Below are 16,538 nucleotides of genomic sequence, written 5' to 3'. Positions count from 1 at the left end.
ATTGGTTAGTTTGCCTAGCTAGTATGAGAATAGAGTGAGTTTTTTTTTTCTTGTTGATGTTTTGTTTCATGCATAGTGTAATGTTACGTGGTTTTCCCCGTTTGCAATGTTATGTAAGTTGTTGCAAAAAAACACACCCTCCCCCTCCCCCCCCCCCCCCGCGCAAAAAAAAAAAAAAAAGAGACGTATGGTAATTCAATAATATAATGAACAAAAATTACTAGAAAATGCTGAAAATCTTCATATAGTTTTCACCACCAAAGCAGGGCCGTCTCAACAAAATCGGAGTCCTCAAGCCAAACTTCATGTAGAGGCCCTAATTTTTTTCCTTAAAAAAAGGAAGATCATCATATGCATTTTTTTATTTTAAAGTTTACTTTCCTAGCTTTTAGTTGCAAACTCATTAATTCTTGTTTATAATCTATTTGTTCTAACAATTCTTTTTCAATTGATAATATAGCTAATCCATTCAATCTCTCTTTGAGGCATTGTTGATCTTAGATAAGATTTTATTAATTTTAGTTTTGAAAAACTTCTTTCGGCTGAGGCAACAGTTCAGGAACCGTTAACATTATTCTATAAGCAATATATGTATTTGGAAAAGAATCAAGTCTTTTTATTTGATTGAGTATTTCGATTAGATCATTATCTTCTACTTGTATTATTTCTCTTAGCACTTTTAATTCAAAAAATAAATCTAAACCATAAACTATCGAATAACTATTATGTGCTAAAGAAAGTTCAAAGTTAAGACAATAGTCTTTCAAAGCTCTCATCATCTAGTGATCTCAATTTTTTAGCACTAAGATTTTTCCAATCATTACTACCTTCACTAGCTAGTTTACGTTACAAGTACTAGAAGTTGTACTAAATAATTTACAACAAAAACAAAAAACTTTATCCAAATCTTTTGAGTAAACTAACCATTTTCTTTCATGTCTTTCCCCATTTGGCAATTTTTGAATATAATGTGTTGTAGAAAAATGTCTTGAGTATTTATCCTTTGAAAAATTTATGTCAGTTATTCTAATTGGTCCCTTTTCTACTAATAGATCTCTCAACTTTGTATCTATAGTATCCATTGACTTGGATCGTATAAATTTTTAGGGATGCAATTATTTAAATCATTTAGGAGTTTTTGAGTTTCTGGAACTATATCAGATCTCTCATTAACTTCTTCAATATTTTCTTCTTGAATGTTATTATCATCTAACTCCACTCTATTAGTGACTTGTTCATTTGAAGAACATCCTCCTATATTTTCCGAATCAATATTTTTATTATTAGTTAAATACCTATCAAGTGCTCCTTTTTGGGATTTAATAAATTCTTGACTTTTCTCTTTTTCTCTCTTTTTGCACAACCATTCATATTTTCTAGTTGACATATTTAAACTGAATAAATTCTAATAATAACTAAAGCAAAAATATATACTTACGAAATAAGAATATCAACAATGAAAAATTTTCAATGAAATATAAGATAAAGTTAGAACAATAAAACCTGGTTCAAGAATTTGATAAGTTGATATAATGATATCGAAATAGTGTTGCGTTGCTTGATAATTTGAAAAAGACGTTAAAATTTTTGTAAGCACTATGTTTTGCAGTAGAATTTTTAGGAGTGTAGGAGAGTTGAGAATTTTCAATAATAAAAGAGTAGAAGAATGATGAAAGGAAGAAGAAATACATAGATATGAACAATAGGATAGTTACCCAAATAAATAAGGATACTATCAAATCTACAACTACCTAAAAAAATGTTTACATTCTCAATTTTAGTGCAACGTTATAATTAATCCCAAAAAAAGGAAAGAAGTTATACTTTTTCCCCAAAAATATTCCTCAAATGTGGGCCCCACTCCCCTAACAAAGGAAGAAGTTACTTTTTACTTTTACCCCAATATATAGAGCAAACTTAGTACACTACACTTTTTTTTTTTTTAGTAAATATATATATATACATATATATAGGGACTTAAAAAAAGTGAGGCCCAAAAAAGTGGGGCCCTGGCCATTGCCTCACTTGCCTTGTTATTCGGCCGGCACTGTAGCCGACGGATGTGGTGTAGTGGATGAGCGTTTCTCCTTCGGACGTCTCGGGTTCGAGCGCTGGATATATAAAAATCCCTGGTAGGGAACGCTTCTCCCAAATGGGCCCTACGTGGCGTGAACCCGGATTAATCGAACTCTAATGCGGGTACGGGCCACGGATGAGAAACCAAAAAAGAAAAAATCTTCATATAGTTTTCGTGGTTGCGTGGGGAAAGGATCGACTTGTGCATGAGCAGAGACTAATTTTCAAGACTCTTGCCTAATCAGCTCACGAGTCAAGCCCTTTAACCGGTCGTTACGGCAGGACTCAATTTTGTGACACTACGTACTCTTTATATTTTGTTTGTTAATATGATGGAAATTGATAAGTTGTTAACCGAACAACTAGAGCTTGTATCATTTTGGAAACTCAACAAAATGGTTCAGCTTCCTCACAAAATTGCATGTTTTTATGTTTGTGGACTAATATTGACATTAGCCACTGCCCAAACTACCACTAATACTACCAAATTAATGCCAACGCCGCACACCATCACTAAGGGGTCGTTTGGTGCATGGTATAGGCTGGGATATTCCAGCACTAATTTTTTATACCGTGTTTGGTAAGAGGTATAAATTTATTCTGGGATAAATTTATACCTCCCTCGCTGCTTATAAAATGACCTTATCTAAGAGTGAGATATCCCACCTTATCCTGGAATTATTTTATCCCATCTGAAAAGTGGAATAAATTAATCCCGGGATAATTTTAACTACCTACGAACAACACCAACTTCTGCTCCCCCTCGAATAAGAAATCTCTCCGGTTGGTCCGGATCCTTTGTGCTAAATCTCTCCCTCTGCGCGCACGGCGTCCCCGGCGACACGGCGTCCTCTGCCCGGCATGGCGCCTCCCTGCGGGACACACGGTTCTCCCTCACCGCGGCGGGATAGTCGGCCTCGGGAATAGGCTCCTGCTGCGCCTAATGCGCCCCTAGTAAATGCACTGTGATACCATCATACGCTGTCCGTACCATCTCACCGCAAGCCATGAAGCCCGCAAGCCGGGGTAGCCAGCGTATGCTCTAACTGACATGCGTAAACGACGTACGGCCGCCGCATTTGTGTTCAACGAGAAAAAAAAGTTATTTTTAAAACGTAACATTCAATGCGATTAAATAAATCTAAATACGATAAACTTACCAATGGGTGCACTAATCAAGACCCGACTGCGTCGACATCGACGCGTCGACGGGCAGCGGGGGGTGGGTGAGCTGGTCAAGCTACCTTCGCCCGCGTCGACCGGGAGGAGGCTCGTACCGAGTGTGTAATGGCTGCGTCTACCCGCGGTCAAATAGGGACCTCCGCGTCACGAAGTGTAATCGTGGCCTGGCACCGGTGCGAAGATGGAAGGTATGTGTCTGCGGCCTCCACCGCTCGGTCATGGCGCGGTCGAGCCCAATCATACACGTACTCGACCAACGGACACGCGACGGTAGATGCGCCCGAAACAAATATCCTCCAAGACGCGAGGGTGTGGGGGTGCTCGCGTAAAAGAGCCGACTCTGCGCGGAAGCCTACGGGGGCGGAGCCTGGTAGATATCCACCGCGCAAGCCATAATAAGTCGATCTATGATTGTGCGCGGGACAATCTTGATCTATCGAGGGTCCGGGTGAACAGAGGGCCCCGCGTGAGCATCGGGCCCTGGGGAACATCGGGCCCGGGGGAACATTCGGATCCATGAAAATAGTCCGATCCGTACAAAACTAAATTAGTCATTATTCTTGAAATGAAAGATAAATTATATTAACTAATTAATAATTTGTAGGGAATATGTGAATTATGTAGTATTATATCTTGTGAATAATTAATATGGATATGCAGCAAACTTTACATTTTTTTTTTAAGCTTATGTATTTATGAAAAGAAGAACTTTAACTATTCTTTTTAAGATAATCTTTTTTTATTTAACATATATATATTCACGCTTTTAAAATTATATAGATAACAATTTATAATCATTTACAACTTATCTCGGATGGTTGTTACCTATTGTATTATATTATGTTGTTAATTTAAATACAATGTTTTGTTTTGATTACTTTTTTAGATAATCTTTACATTTTTATCGTTAACTTATGTATTTATGAAAAGAAGAACTTTAACTATTCTTTTTTAGATAAGCTTTTTTATTTAACATATATATATTCACGCTTTTAAAATTATATAGATAACAATTCATAATCATTTACAACTTATCCGGATGGTTGTTACCTATTGTATTATATTATGTTGTTAATTTAAATACAATGTTTGTTTTGATTGTTACTTTTTTAGACAATTTTTACGTAACGACGAAAGGCCCTATTTTATGTAATCATTGATTTGGTCCTATACAATATGACACAATACGAAAAATGTCAAAATAATACATAACAATCATCCAATCAAAGTGTTAACAACATAATAATTCATTACCAATCAATTTCTTTCAATTCATAAACAATATTTAACAACTAATAAATTCATAATTAATATTTAACAAAATAATAATTCATTAACAATTCATAAATAATTAACAAATTATCAACTCATAAACATATAACAAATTAACAATTCATAAACATTTAATAAATTAACAATTCATAAACATTTAACAAATATTGAATTAAACCAAAAAAAAAAAAAATTCGGAACAGTGGCAAAAGCCACTGCCCAGTCCGAAAAAGAACAAAATTTTTTTTTTTTTTTTTTTGAAACATAGCAACGATTAAATGTTAAGCATGCTTAGAATATAATGTATATAACAAAATAATAACAAAAGTTCATAGTAAAAAACCTTAATCGAAGATTTTTGTAAAGTTATTTAATCGAGTTCTACGCCGCTTTTTCCCAAAATTTGAACTTGCGATCTTTCCTCGACTAATATACCGAATCTAAACTTTACGGACGAAATTTAATAGAAAGTGACGTTTTTGGAAGTGACCACCTCTTTTTTCTCGTCAATGGCACGTTTCCTCTTTTTTTTTTTTCAACCGACTGAGGGACCCGGTGGTGGAACTCCGATCGGTTTATGTTGGGGATATATGCGCATTTTTTAGTGCGTTATTATATAACGCATAAAAAATATCGCGTTTATAGGAAAACAAGGAAAATTCCTTATACTGCGCTAAATTACTTAACGGCACCGTTACGGTTAAGTGATTTAGCGCAGTAAAATACTGCGCTAAAGGTATATTGGTAACATTTTTTTTGGTTGGGGTATTTTGGTTAAAAAAAAATTTTTTTGCATCATTTTTGTTCCGGACTTATCCCATCTGAAAAGTGGGATAAATTAATCCCGAAATTATAATCCCGGAATAATTTTGGCTACCTACCAAACAACTACCAACGGATCTGGCTCCCCTCGAATAAGAAATCTCTCCAGTTGGTCCAGTGCTGTGCTAAATAAGTCACACGTGTCCCATTAATTATTTAACGGATCAGATCACTTTTCAAACCCAATAGATATTAACCATGGTCACCGTTGTCTCTCACTTCGTCCTTAACTATCCAATCTCTTCGAGCAGTTGAACAAAATCCCTCCTTTTTTATCACTATTTTCTCACAATAGAAAACAAGTACCAAATCTCCTAATTGGAAGAGAACAAATCCAAATGATGCACTTGGGTAATAAATTTTCAAAAATTCGAGCAAAGAGAGTGCATTCAACTTCCTTTAAGACTTGGCTTTGGTGAAAATGGAGATCTACAGAGCTTTGCTAGCTTCTTTGGAACAGAAAAGTTTTCAACTTAGAATTTATTTAAAACTATCAACACCAACTAAAGACTAGAGAGTGCATGAAAATTGGAAAGAAGGAAAAAATGGTTGATGCTCTTGATGCAGAATTTGGGTTATTCTCATGAAATACATAATTATTTTCTTGGGTTTTCGTTTTCTCTTGTTGTACTTATGATTGTATTCTTCAGTTGAGCCTACATACTTGATTGTATTTTTGAGATTTTCCCTATTTGTTATAATTATTTGGTTTACACAAGTAAATATCATCTAGTTCCTCTGTTTTTCTGAATAGATTGGGGAGCAAGGAAGGGTTTCTTGGGAAACGTAAAAGAAGAGAGAGGAGAGAGAATTGTACCAAAAAAAGATTGAGGGAGAGAAAATTAACTATAGTTAATACATTTAGTGGTCGTTTGGTGCATGGCCAAAATTATCCCAGGATTATAATTTCGCATTATTTATCCCATGGAACTATTTTATACCATCTCCTGATTAAAATAAATAATTATATCCATTATTTCAGGGATGCATTTTATACTTTTTTGTTTAAGCGTGTGATAAATTTATACCTTCTCTACTAAATATGGTACAAAAAATTAATCTTATATCCCAGCTTATACCATGCACCAAACGACCCCTTAGTTAACAAAATTGCATCTGGTCCATTAAATAATTAAAGGGACACGTGTGACTTATTTAGCATAGCACTGGACCAATTTGCTACTGGAGGGGAGCCAATATCACAAAACCAGGATGCCCAAGGCAGTGTGGGAACGTTACGGTCCCATACCCGTTTGAGTTATCTTGCAACATTTCTAAGGACGGTTATCAAAAACTCCTCATAGCACTGGACCCATACAATGACGGCATTTAACTTTGAGTATGGTTGCGACTCCCGCTATATCAGTTGGGACGATGTGATGGAAGAAGAATGTACAGGCAAAGGCTGCTGCCACGTACAAATACCCAGAGGCGTATCTATGTAGTAATTTTGGGTCAGGTTAACACATGATCACTCGACTAAACTCGATATATTATGTGTATAATTCTGAAAATATATCCAATATAACCTGAAGGAACGCATGGTCAAATTAGGCCGAGTGGAGCACTGGTTAGGAGCTTTGTTTATTTCCTCAAGATCTCGGGATTAAACCCGAGCTCCTACACGTTCTATGCTTTTATTTTCTAAAGCAGCCTTTTAACTTTCTTTTTTATATTATTCTAAATCCCTTTTCTTCTATAATTCTAATTATCCAAAAGTAAAAAACGTGTTAAATTTTTTATATTACATCTAATGAATTTTTTTCCCCTTTATTTCTAATTACCCAAGTCCCAAGAGGCAAAAGAAATAAAAAATACCCATAGGCGCTAAGTCATTCCCATAGCTAATAGCGAACCTATTCTCTTGAAATCATGAAATAAAATACTATAACATAACCATGTTTACCACACAGAAACCATATATATGTTTGTTCGTTTAATCAACGCGGGTATGCATTTTGGGCGGCGGAAGAGCGCTTCCATTTCCCGCCTACGGATCGGGTGATCCTAATTTTAAAGCGAGGACTAAGGCCAATGACCGTTGTGCTCGATCGTGTCACGCTAATTTCCGAGACGTGACGCGCCCGACCTCACTACTAGTTCCCGTCGACCTCGTAATACTCACAATCATACTAGGCCCGCGGGTACACGTGAAATTTTTTTCGGAAAATCAAACATGTTTTTTATCTTTTTCAAATCAAATACAATCCGTAGTCATAACAAATCTGTAACATAAGGCATACTGATATATCGGCTTACATAGCCGCTTGCAAAACTGACATATCATACACATGACACTGTCTGCAAAGTCTCTACCATACTTCAGACACCACACAAAAGTACTCTGACTCGGCGACCCATAGCTCGCCGATCCATCCGGAACATCTTCCGCCAACATCACCTGATCCGTGGGTACCGTACGACCCCCGAAGAATATGTACTGAGTATGCAAAGCAGAAGATATAGCAACAAATCCGAGTCATAATCGAAACAGAGGTACAGAAGACAAATATAATAATCAGAATGCCAACACGCTTACTCCTGAAATACGTATCATACATATACATACCGAAGCACATCATAACATCATATCTTATCATATACGAATACATTAACCGACTGATCATAATCCGGACTGTCAAAATCACATATACATATATATACATATACCGCGGCCAAGAATCCAGCGGCAATACCACTTACACACATATACATATACCGCGGCCAAGAATCCGTGAAATATCACACGCGTATATATATACCGCGGCTAAGAATCCAAATGGACACATCACACATACACATACCGTAACGCATCACAACATCATGACCGGTCATATGAGACGCCATTAACCGATGTGGATTCGCCTAGACCAATGTGGGATTTAATGTGGGATTTGCCTAAACCAAACAGGGATTGCCTGACCAATGTGGGATTTGCCTAAACCAATGTGGAATTTTGCATCATCATCAAGGTTTGCCCCACCACCGAGCCCGATTCCAACCGATCATATTCCGTAATCCATACATATAACATATCGTACTTCGTATCACATCATATTTCGAAATACACATCATACATATATACACAGTGCAGGAGATTGAAAGGACACATCATTTACAAACCAAGCCAATAGTCAAATCAGGTTTTCCTCCAAATATCACTCGGGGGTCGGAAAAATAGTCATATTACTTTTTCAAAGATAGGTCGTTGGAACCAAACATAGGAGGTCGCGCCCACTTGGGACGCAGCGTCAACCCATCCGGGGCCCGCCTATGAAAATCATAGACCTTATACGTTATAGAATCATTTGCTAACATATCAAAGTCATCCGGTTCTGTTTGTGAAAGTTACAGGCGTTCGTAGTTTTCGAAATCGTTTAGAAATAAAATTCTTTTGAAAACAATACCTTTTATGCAACTTTTGAAACCTTGTCATATAAAAGACATAAGGACCCTAATTCGACTACATTAAGAATACTAATATCAAGAAACAAATAAGAATCGTTTACGAGCTCAAAGCAATCCAATACCGTTCATGAAAGTTACGAACATTTTTAGACATAAGATCCTTTCGAGTAAAACCGTTTACACAACATTTCAAACTCAATCATATCAAAGACATACGAACCACAGCCTGACCATACTAAGAATGCCAACATCAAAAGCAAATATGAATCACAAACATACTCGAAACTTAAAAATGGAGTTACCCCGAGGCACAAATCATGTCATACCTTAATCCCGTCTAAGACATGCCAAAAGAAGGAAAGGTAAGCTTTACATACCTCGGTCGCTCCCTAAGCTAACCCAACTCAAGGCTCGGCTCTCCAAGGTCTACATAATGTCAATAAATATCGAACATTAGTTGAAGACATTTAGGAATTCAATTCCAAACGAACATCAAATTCACGTAAATTTCTATTTCTACACCAACCCCAAGATTTCAACTCGGCCAAATTCATCAACAACAACACCAACAACCAAACTAGCAACATTAATATTCGATTCCAACGCATTCTAACATTAAATACACTTCTTTATATGATTCAACAACATCCATTATTTTCCATTCAACTACTCACATCCTAACCAATATCAACGTTTATACCTTCGATTACTAATCCAAAACCATTCAAACAATATTCAAGAACGCTTTAAACAATTCACACAAATTTCCAAACAACCAAAACTATATCCCAACTCACCAAATTATCTCCAAACCCGAAAACAACATAATCTACACCCTTCTTTTCTCAAATTCATGAATTACATTAACAACCCATACTTTAACAATGTCACTTCCCTAAAAATTACATAAAAATTCACATTAACTTCCAAACCAACCCATAACCAACACAACATCGCTCTAAGTCATTAAACTTGCATTTTTCCTCATAGAACCCATAACGACGACAACTAAAATACTAACGACAATTTGTTCATTCTCAACCACACAAAGAGACCATTTTCGGCCAACATCATACACACACACCAAGATGATTTTCATTCTTTTCTTCACACTACAACAATCAAAACATGCTAATTAGAATTAATACATTGCTTTTGGAACAACACACACTTACACGGCCAACCACCACATTCACGGCCTCAACTTCACATGCAACTTTTCCATGAATTTCATCCACTTTAGCATACTACAACACATATAAACCATGTATAACACATAAAACAAGATTAAAACTCACCTTTCTTCTTCAACTTCTCAACTTATCTAAAGTGGTAGATAGAGAAAACAAGCAATCTAACGCTTCCAACAACACTTCCACGTTAACAAGCACCCTTCAATTAGCAACTTTGCTTGAAGAAATTATTTTTTTGGATCACTATTCATGGTCTTCATTTTTCTCCTCCTTGGCCGTTTCTCCTTCTTTTTTTTTCTTCATCTTTCTTGAAGTTTCTAGGAGATAAGAAATGATGAAGATGACTTAAATTAGTCATCTTATTCCTCATATATAATTCATCCACATGGCCCTATGGCCCACACACACACATGGCCACATATGGCCATTTTCATGAAATAAATACTTTCCAAAATCTCACTTCTAGCCTTAGTTTTCATGAAATGCTCAACTTTCCATAATTCACTTTTAACCCCAAATTCCTTATTCCAAGTTTACCCTTAACACTCCATACCAATAAAAAGATGAATATGCAACTTATGCATTTTTAACAAAATCAGGAGAAATTACAACCTTGTCCATTAACTTGTCGCAACCAACTTAAAATATTCCAACGTACAAAGTACGGGGTATAACATTGGGCCATTGGAAGTCTTACGTGCATTGATGCTCGGACGAGTGAGGATTATGCTTGCAGGGAAAATAGCGAGTGTGTTGATTCAGACACTGGCCTTCGTGGCTACAGGTGCAGTTGTAATGAAGGTTATGAGGGCAATCCTTATCTCTCTCCGGGGGGCCAAGGTACGTAGGATAATTTCTATTTGCTTGTAACGCAATTTACTTGCCCTCTCTCTATAAAGATATACACGAAGACTAGCATAGCAGCATTGATTTGTTTTTTGTGGTGGTTAGATGAACAGTGATGCAAGAAGAGATAGAGAGCATTTACACTCAATCCTCTTTCTAACAACATCGTCTTTGAAATAATTTTTGAATACTATAGTTATAGAGAGAACATGATATAATATACTAACATAACATGAAAAATAGGTAATTGAGAGGTGCTCTGCCATTTTATGTGGCAGAGGTATCACAGTTAAATTTTTTACTATATTTAATGCGAATGTGAATATAATTTTTTTAATTTTATTGAAATAAGATATATTTATAATGAAGGTAATATAGTAATAATATCACATAAAGTGAAACAACGTGCGTATTTGAATCCCCGTTCCAAAATAGTGTCTTGTTTTTTTTTTTTTTTTTTTTTTTTTGAGAAATGGAAACTTTTTTATTTAATTACAAAATTTGCAATAACTGACTTAGTGTTTTAAAGAAAGAAGTAAGGGAAAATCTCATAACTATAGTGAGATTAGTGCCCTTTTTTTTGCAAAAAATAGGGATATTATTTCTTTTTAAATGTAGCGATATTCTTCTTTCAAAAAAGTACCATGTATATTGTATGCCCGCGCATACATTATCAATGCATATACACTAATACATTGAATATATAAATGTATATATATTGCATACAAGAATTGCGCGTATAATTTAGAGATACGTGTATCGGTGTATATCTGCTATAAAATGAATAACTATGTATTAAAATTTTAAAAATACCGCTATAATGTGTAGTTATGGAGCATAATCATTTACATTAGGTAATTTTTTCAAGAACTAATTGCATTATTTTCAATATGATTTCTGATTCTCCTTCAATTTTTGAAATTTATGCTTTTTTTGAAATTTATGCTTTTTGTCCTTGAAGTACTAACAATTACTAATTTTAGTCTTTCTAATATCTCATTAAGCATATTTAATCTTTAGCTAGTCAAAACATACACTTTTGATCCCTCTACTAGTGAATTTTCACAAGTTTAACAAATTACTAACACTATTAAACCATTCAATTATCAATATGTTATGTTAAATTCATATTATTACTCAGCATTTAAGAATAATGTAGTTTTATAAATAATCTGAATAGATAATTTAATCTAAATATATTACTGATCCCTTCGTTTTAATTTGTTTGTTAGGTTTTGACTTGACACGATGTTTAAGATAGTAAAAAAGTCTTTTGAAGGTCTTAAACTAAAGAAATGTAGAATGTACCAAAATGCCCTTTAATTTTTTGGTCTTAAACATGTCATGTGGAAAGTTGAAATTAGAGAGTTGTCGAAAAGGGAAAGAGACGTTCTTTTTTAAATGAACTAAAAAGGAAAGTAAGACAAACGAATTAAAACGGAGGGACTATTTATTTAAAAATATCACAATGTAAACTCTTGTTAAATACTAATAGACTAATACGACATTCAATTTATTTATTTGGTTTTGCCAGATATTGATGAATGTGCTAATTCAAGCACCAACTCGTGTGAAAAAAACTGCACAAACACCCCGGGGAGTTATAATTGTTCTTGTCCTAGTGGATATACTGATGATGGCAAAAAGGATGGCCGTGGTTGTATTGCTCCCTACTCCGAGATTCCATGGATCAAGTTCTCTATAGGTAAATATCTTGGAAGAATTTCATAACCAAATTAAGATACTAGTATTACTTTACCATGCTAGAAAATGACTAGTTGGGAAGTTTGACGTTTTCTTTTACTGCATAGTGCATATCACTAACTTTTTTTTCACCTCATTTCAAACTATTTTTGCATGCTTTTTTTATTTAATTGACCTTTAAGTTTTAGATGTTTCTTTTATACAACACAAAATATGTGGCAGAGAAGTATTTTACTTTCTCTTAATCACTACTAGAAAAAGAGTTTTTTCCCACGGACATTCAATGAGAAATTTGTGCTATAGAACATGATTTTTCCAGCTCATTCCCACCGAACAATCTCACGGGGAAAATGCATGGTGGGAAACCGGTTCCACTGAAATGATGGAAAACTTCATAATTTTTCCATGTGAAAATTCTACTATTTTGTTTTTCCCACCAACATTCAGTGGGAAATAGCCACTGAAAAATTTCCAGTGAGAAAATAGTGACTTTTTAGTAGTGAATGTTTTGTATGTCCTTATTACGAAATAAAATAAACGTGTTTTTTCATTTGGTCTATGATACATAACTTTCTTTTATGTGTTTGAAACAGCCACTCGAAAATCAATTTGTTAGCATACACACACTCAATAGCAAACTGTAATGAGCACATTCCTGTACATTTGAGTTGAAATAGACAATAAATGTTCAATTCCACTAATTACAGGTATGGGAGTCGGCTCTATGTCCCTAGCGATTGTGATAACTTGGCTTTATTTCAGCATCAAGAAAAGAAAATTGATTAAAGTCAGAGAGAGATTCTTCCAACAAAATGGTGGTTTATTATTGAAACACAGAATCTCCACTAACGAGGGTGGTGTGGAAGCCAAAAAAGTTTTTCACTGCCGAGCTCAAGAAAGTCAAAACAATTATGCCAATGACAGAATTTTCAGTCGCGGTGCCAATGGGATTGTATACAAAGGCTTGTTGTCTGATAAACGCATTGTTGCCATTAAAAGATCTAGAATTGTGGACGAGAGCCAAATAGAGCAATTTGTAAATGAGGTGCTTATTCTTACTCAAGTCATGAACCATCGGAATGTGCTGAGGCTCTTCGGGTGTTGTTTGGAAGTTGAAGTTCCCTAGTTGGTTTATGAGTATGTCTCTGAAGGAACTCTTTACGAGCACATTCACAATCAACATGGAACATCACCTTGGTTATCTTGGCAAAACCGTTTGAGAATTGCAACAGATATAGCAAGTGCACTTGCTTACCTTCATTCATTTGTATCCATGCCTATAATTCACAGAGACATCAAGTCTGCCAACATATTGTTAGACAATGATTACATAGCTAAAGTGGCAGATTTTGGAGCTTCAAGGTTAATTCCTCTGGATCAAACACATGTGGCTACATTAGTTCAAGGGACATTAGGGTGCTTGGATCCTGAATATTTCAGCACAAGTCGATTGACGGAGAAAAGTGATGTTTACAGCTTTGGAGTTGTTCTAGTTGAACTTTTGACGGGGTTGAAACCAATCATTAGAGCTAGAAACGAAGTGGACATGAATTTGGCGGATTTTTTTGTTTTGTCCATGAATAAGAATCTCTTGTTTCAAATTATTGATCGCCGTGTTTTGCGAGAAGGGAGTCTTGATCAACTTCAAACGGTAGCTGAGCTTGTGAAGAACTGCCTTCGCTCGCATGGAGAAGATAGGCCTACAATGAAGGAAGTGGCTGGTGAACTTGAAGATATGAGGAAATTAACTAGGAACCCTTGTTTGAATCAACATGGACATGAAGAGAATGAGGACGAATCATAAGATCTTTACACGATTCCAATTAACTCTAGGTAATGTAGATTCGTCCAGTTTGTCTGGAAAAAAGAATTCTGATAGCTCTCTGTATTATTGTTGAATCCTATTGATAGTCCAAGTTGGTCCAAATTCTAGGCCACTAATAATGATATAACATTGTATGTTACTCTCCCCATCCCTATGTTTCTTTCATAATGAATGTACTAATGTAAGATGCTTTCCTCTCAATTTTAGTTTTTCTTTTGTTCTCAGGTTCTTTTTCCTCTTCTTTTTAGTGTTGGCGGCATGTGAAATAGAATACTCTCAAACATGAAACTGTCATCGTTAGTTGTGTTCAATTTTAGTTAGATTATGATTTTGAGCTGATAAAACATTGTTCTTTACATCTTTTAATTGGGCTATAATGGTGAAAATGTCTCATAAATATAATGTCTCAAGGCATATGTCAGCTGATCAGCTATTATGATAGTAACTAATTACTCCATATGTCACAATTTATATGACACTCTTTTTGTTTTTTAGGTTAATTCTAAAAAGAATGATACCTTTCCAAATTTAGTAACAATGGGATCCTAAAATACCTATTTTACCCTTAATAAGATGAATTATGGCCACAAAAATATCTCGAACTTAATTTAGTTGACAAATTTAAAAAATCTTTATTTTTTTCTTAAACTTTGTGTACAGTCAAACATGTCACATTAATATTTAGACGGAGGAAGTAATAGGTTGTGAAATATTTAAATGGCTAATTTATATGACCTTGAAACTGTACACCTATAATATAAATTACAGTGGAAAGAAGTCCTAAAACTGCCATTATATCTTCGAACATCTATAAGGTGGTAAGAACTCGTACCTAGTGACTCAATATAATAGTTTGATTAAAGAGACAAGGGTCAAAAACACACCAACTATCTAGTGTGAGAGTTTTCTACCTAAATTATGATCAAATAGTTTGCAAAACACCCCTCAACTATCACTTGCTCACTTTTCCTACCTGAACTATCACCAACTAGTTTGCAAAATACACTTCAACTATCGGTTGTTCACTTTTAATGAAGTGTGTTTTGCAAACTAGTTGGTGATAGTTTAGGTAGGAAACTCTCACACTAGATAGTTCGGGTGGGAAACTAAAAAAAAAAAAAAAAACTGATACTTGAGATATATTTTTGACTCTTATCTCTTGATTAAACGCAACTCGTTGTCAGACTAAAGTTTAACATTTTTGCAGGTCTACATCTCAATTAAAACCTTTCACTTGACAAATATGGGAATATCACGTCTTTAGGCTTAAAAAATTAAATATACCGAAGTAATCTAAGTATCATCAATCAAAGTCATAAAGTATCTAAAACCAAACTTCTAACTCTTTTTGAACCACCATAAATCGAATGTACATAACCTACTGTACCTTTAGTCTAATGCAGAATACTTTTGTTAAATTTTATCCTAAACTGTTTTCCAAGCACACAATTGTATATGGGTAAAACTGAGGATATGGATATACTCGGTTTCCCGATGTTAACATTATGCTCGGCCAGGATACGACCGGTTTATCAGGGATCAGGCATCAAGCTCGATCTGGAACAAGGCATTAAGGCAGGATGAAGAGGCGGTTAACCACCCTGAGGAGAAGACCGGAATATCCGCCCTCAGCCGAATTTTTCGGCACCAATCCCGGCAACAGCTGTCAACAGATTCCTTTCCTTACTTAGAATTGTACTAGGGTTAGGACTGCTATACTATATAAAGAGGAGGCCCCCATTCATTTTGGGGGTTCTTCCTCCACACAGAAAAAGAGAGATCATGTACTAAGCAAAGCAATACAACCATCTGAGTTCATTCATCTTTTCTAAGGTTCTCTTTATTGTTCATTGTTCAAATGCCCGGTCATAAGGATTCGACCTCGGTTCTCAGTACCCGAGGCCAGTCATCATTCATCTTTGGTCAGATCTACATATTTCATTTTACTTATTCATTTATCGTGTAATCTAATCTCGTATTGAATTAAACCACATATCTTTAGCACCGCACATAAATTCAATTGTTCTCCGTTTTAAGGTTAAATAGTTTGGCGCCCACCGTGGGGCAGGGATAATAGTGGTGGTTTAATACAAAGTTCTGGTTACACTCGATATTTTACACTTGTTCTTTAAGGTTTGATTTCAGGTCTACCAGACATGTCGGACTCCCATTCTGTCAATTTTCAAGTTGATTCAAGCCATCACAAGCAT

General features: G+C 35.3%; 1 protein-coding gene across 1 annotated transcript in view; it reads left to right on the top strand.

Annotated features, from left to right (window-relative positions):
• Positions 1-10,633: 10,633 nt before the first annotated feature.
• The window catches only part of LOC132048711 (wall-associated receptor kinase 2-like), a gene marked incomplete at its 5' end in the record, with an annotated part of 98,085 nt that continues 92,180 nt past the window's right edge, over positions 10,634-16,538 (top strand). Inside the window, one exon of the mRNA XM_059439407.1 lies at positions 10,634-10,793. Coding sequence (XP_059295390.1) covers positions 10,634-10,793 — 160 coding nt within the window. The remainder of the gene's footprint in view (positions 10,794-16,538) is intronic.

The sequence above is a fragment of the Lycium ferocissimum genome, chromosome 3, assembly GCF_029784015.1.
Source record: "Lycium ferocissimum isolate CSIRO_LF1 chromosome 3, AGI_CSIRO_Lferr_CH_V1, whole genome shotgun sequence".
Lineage (NCBI taxonomy): Eukaryota > Viridiplantae > Streptophyta > Magnoliopsida > Solanales > Solanaceae > Lycium > Lycium ferocissimum.
This window is presented reverse-complemented; position numbering and strand designations above follow the sequence as displayed.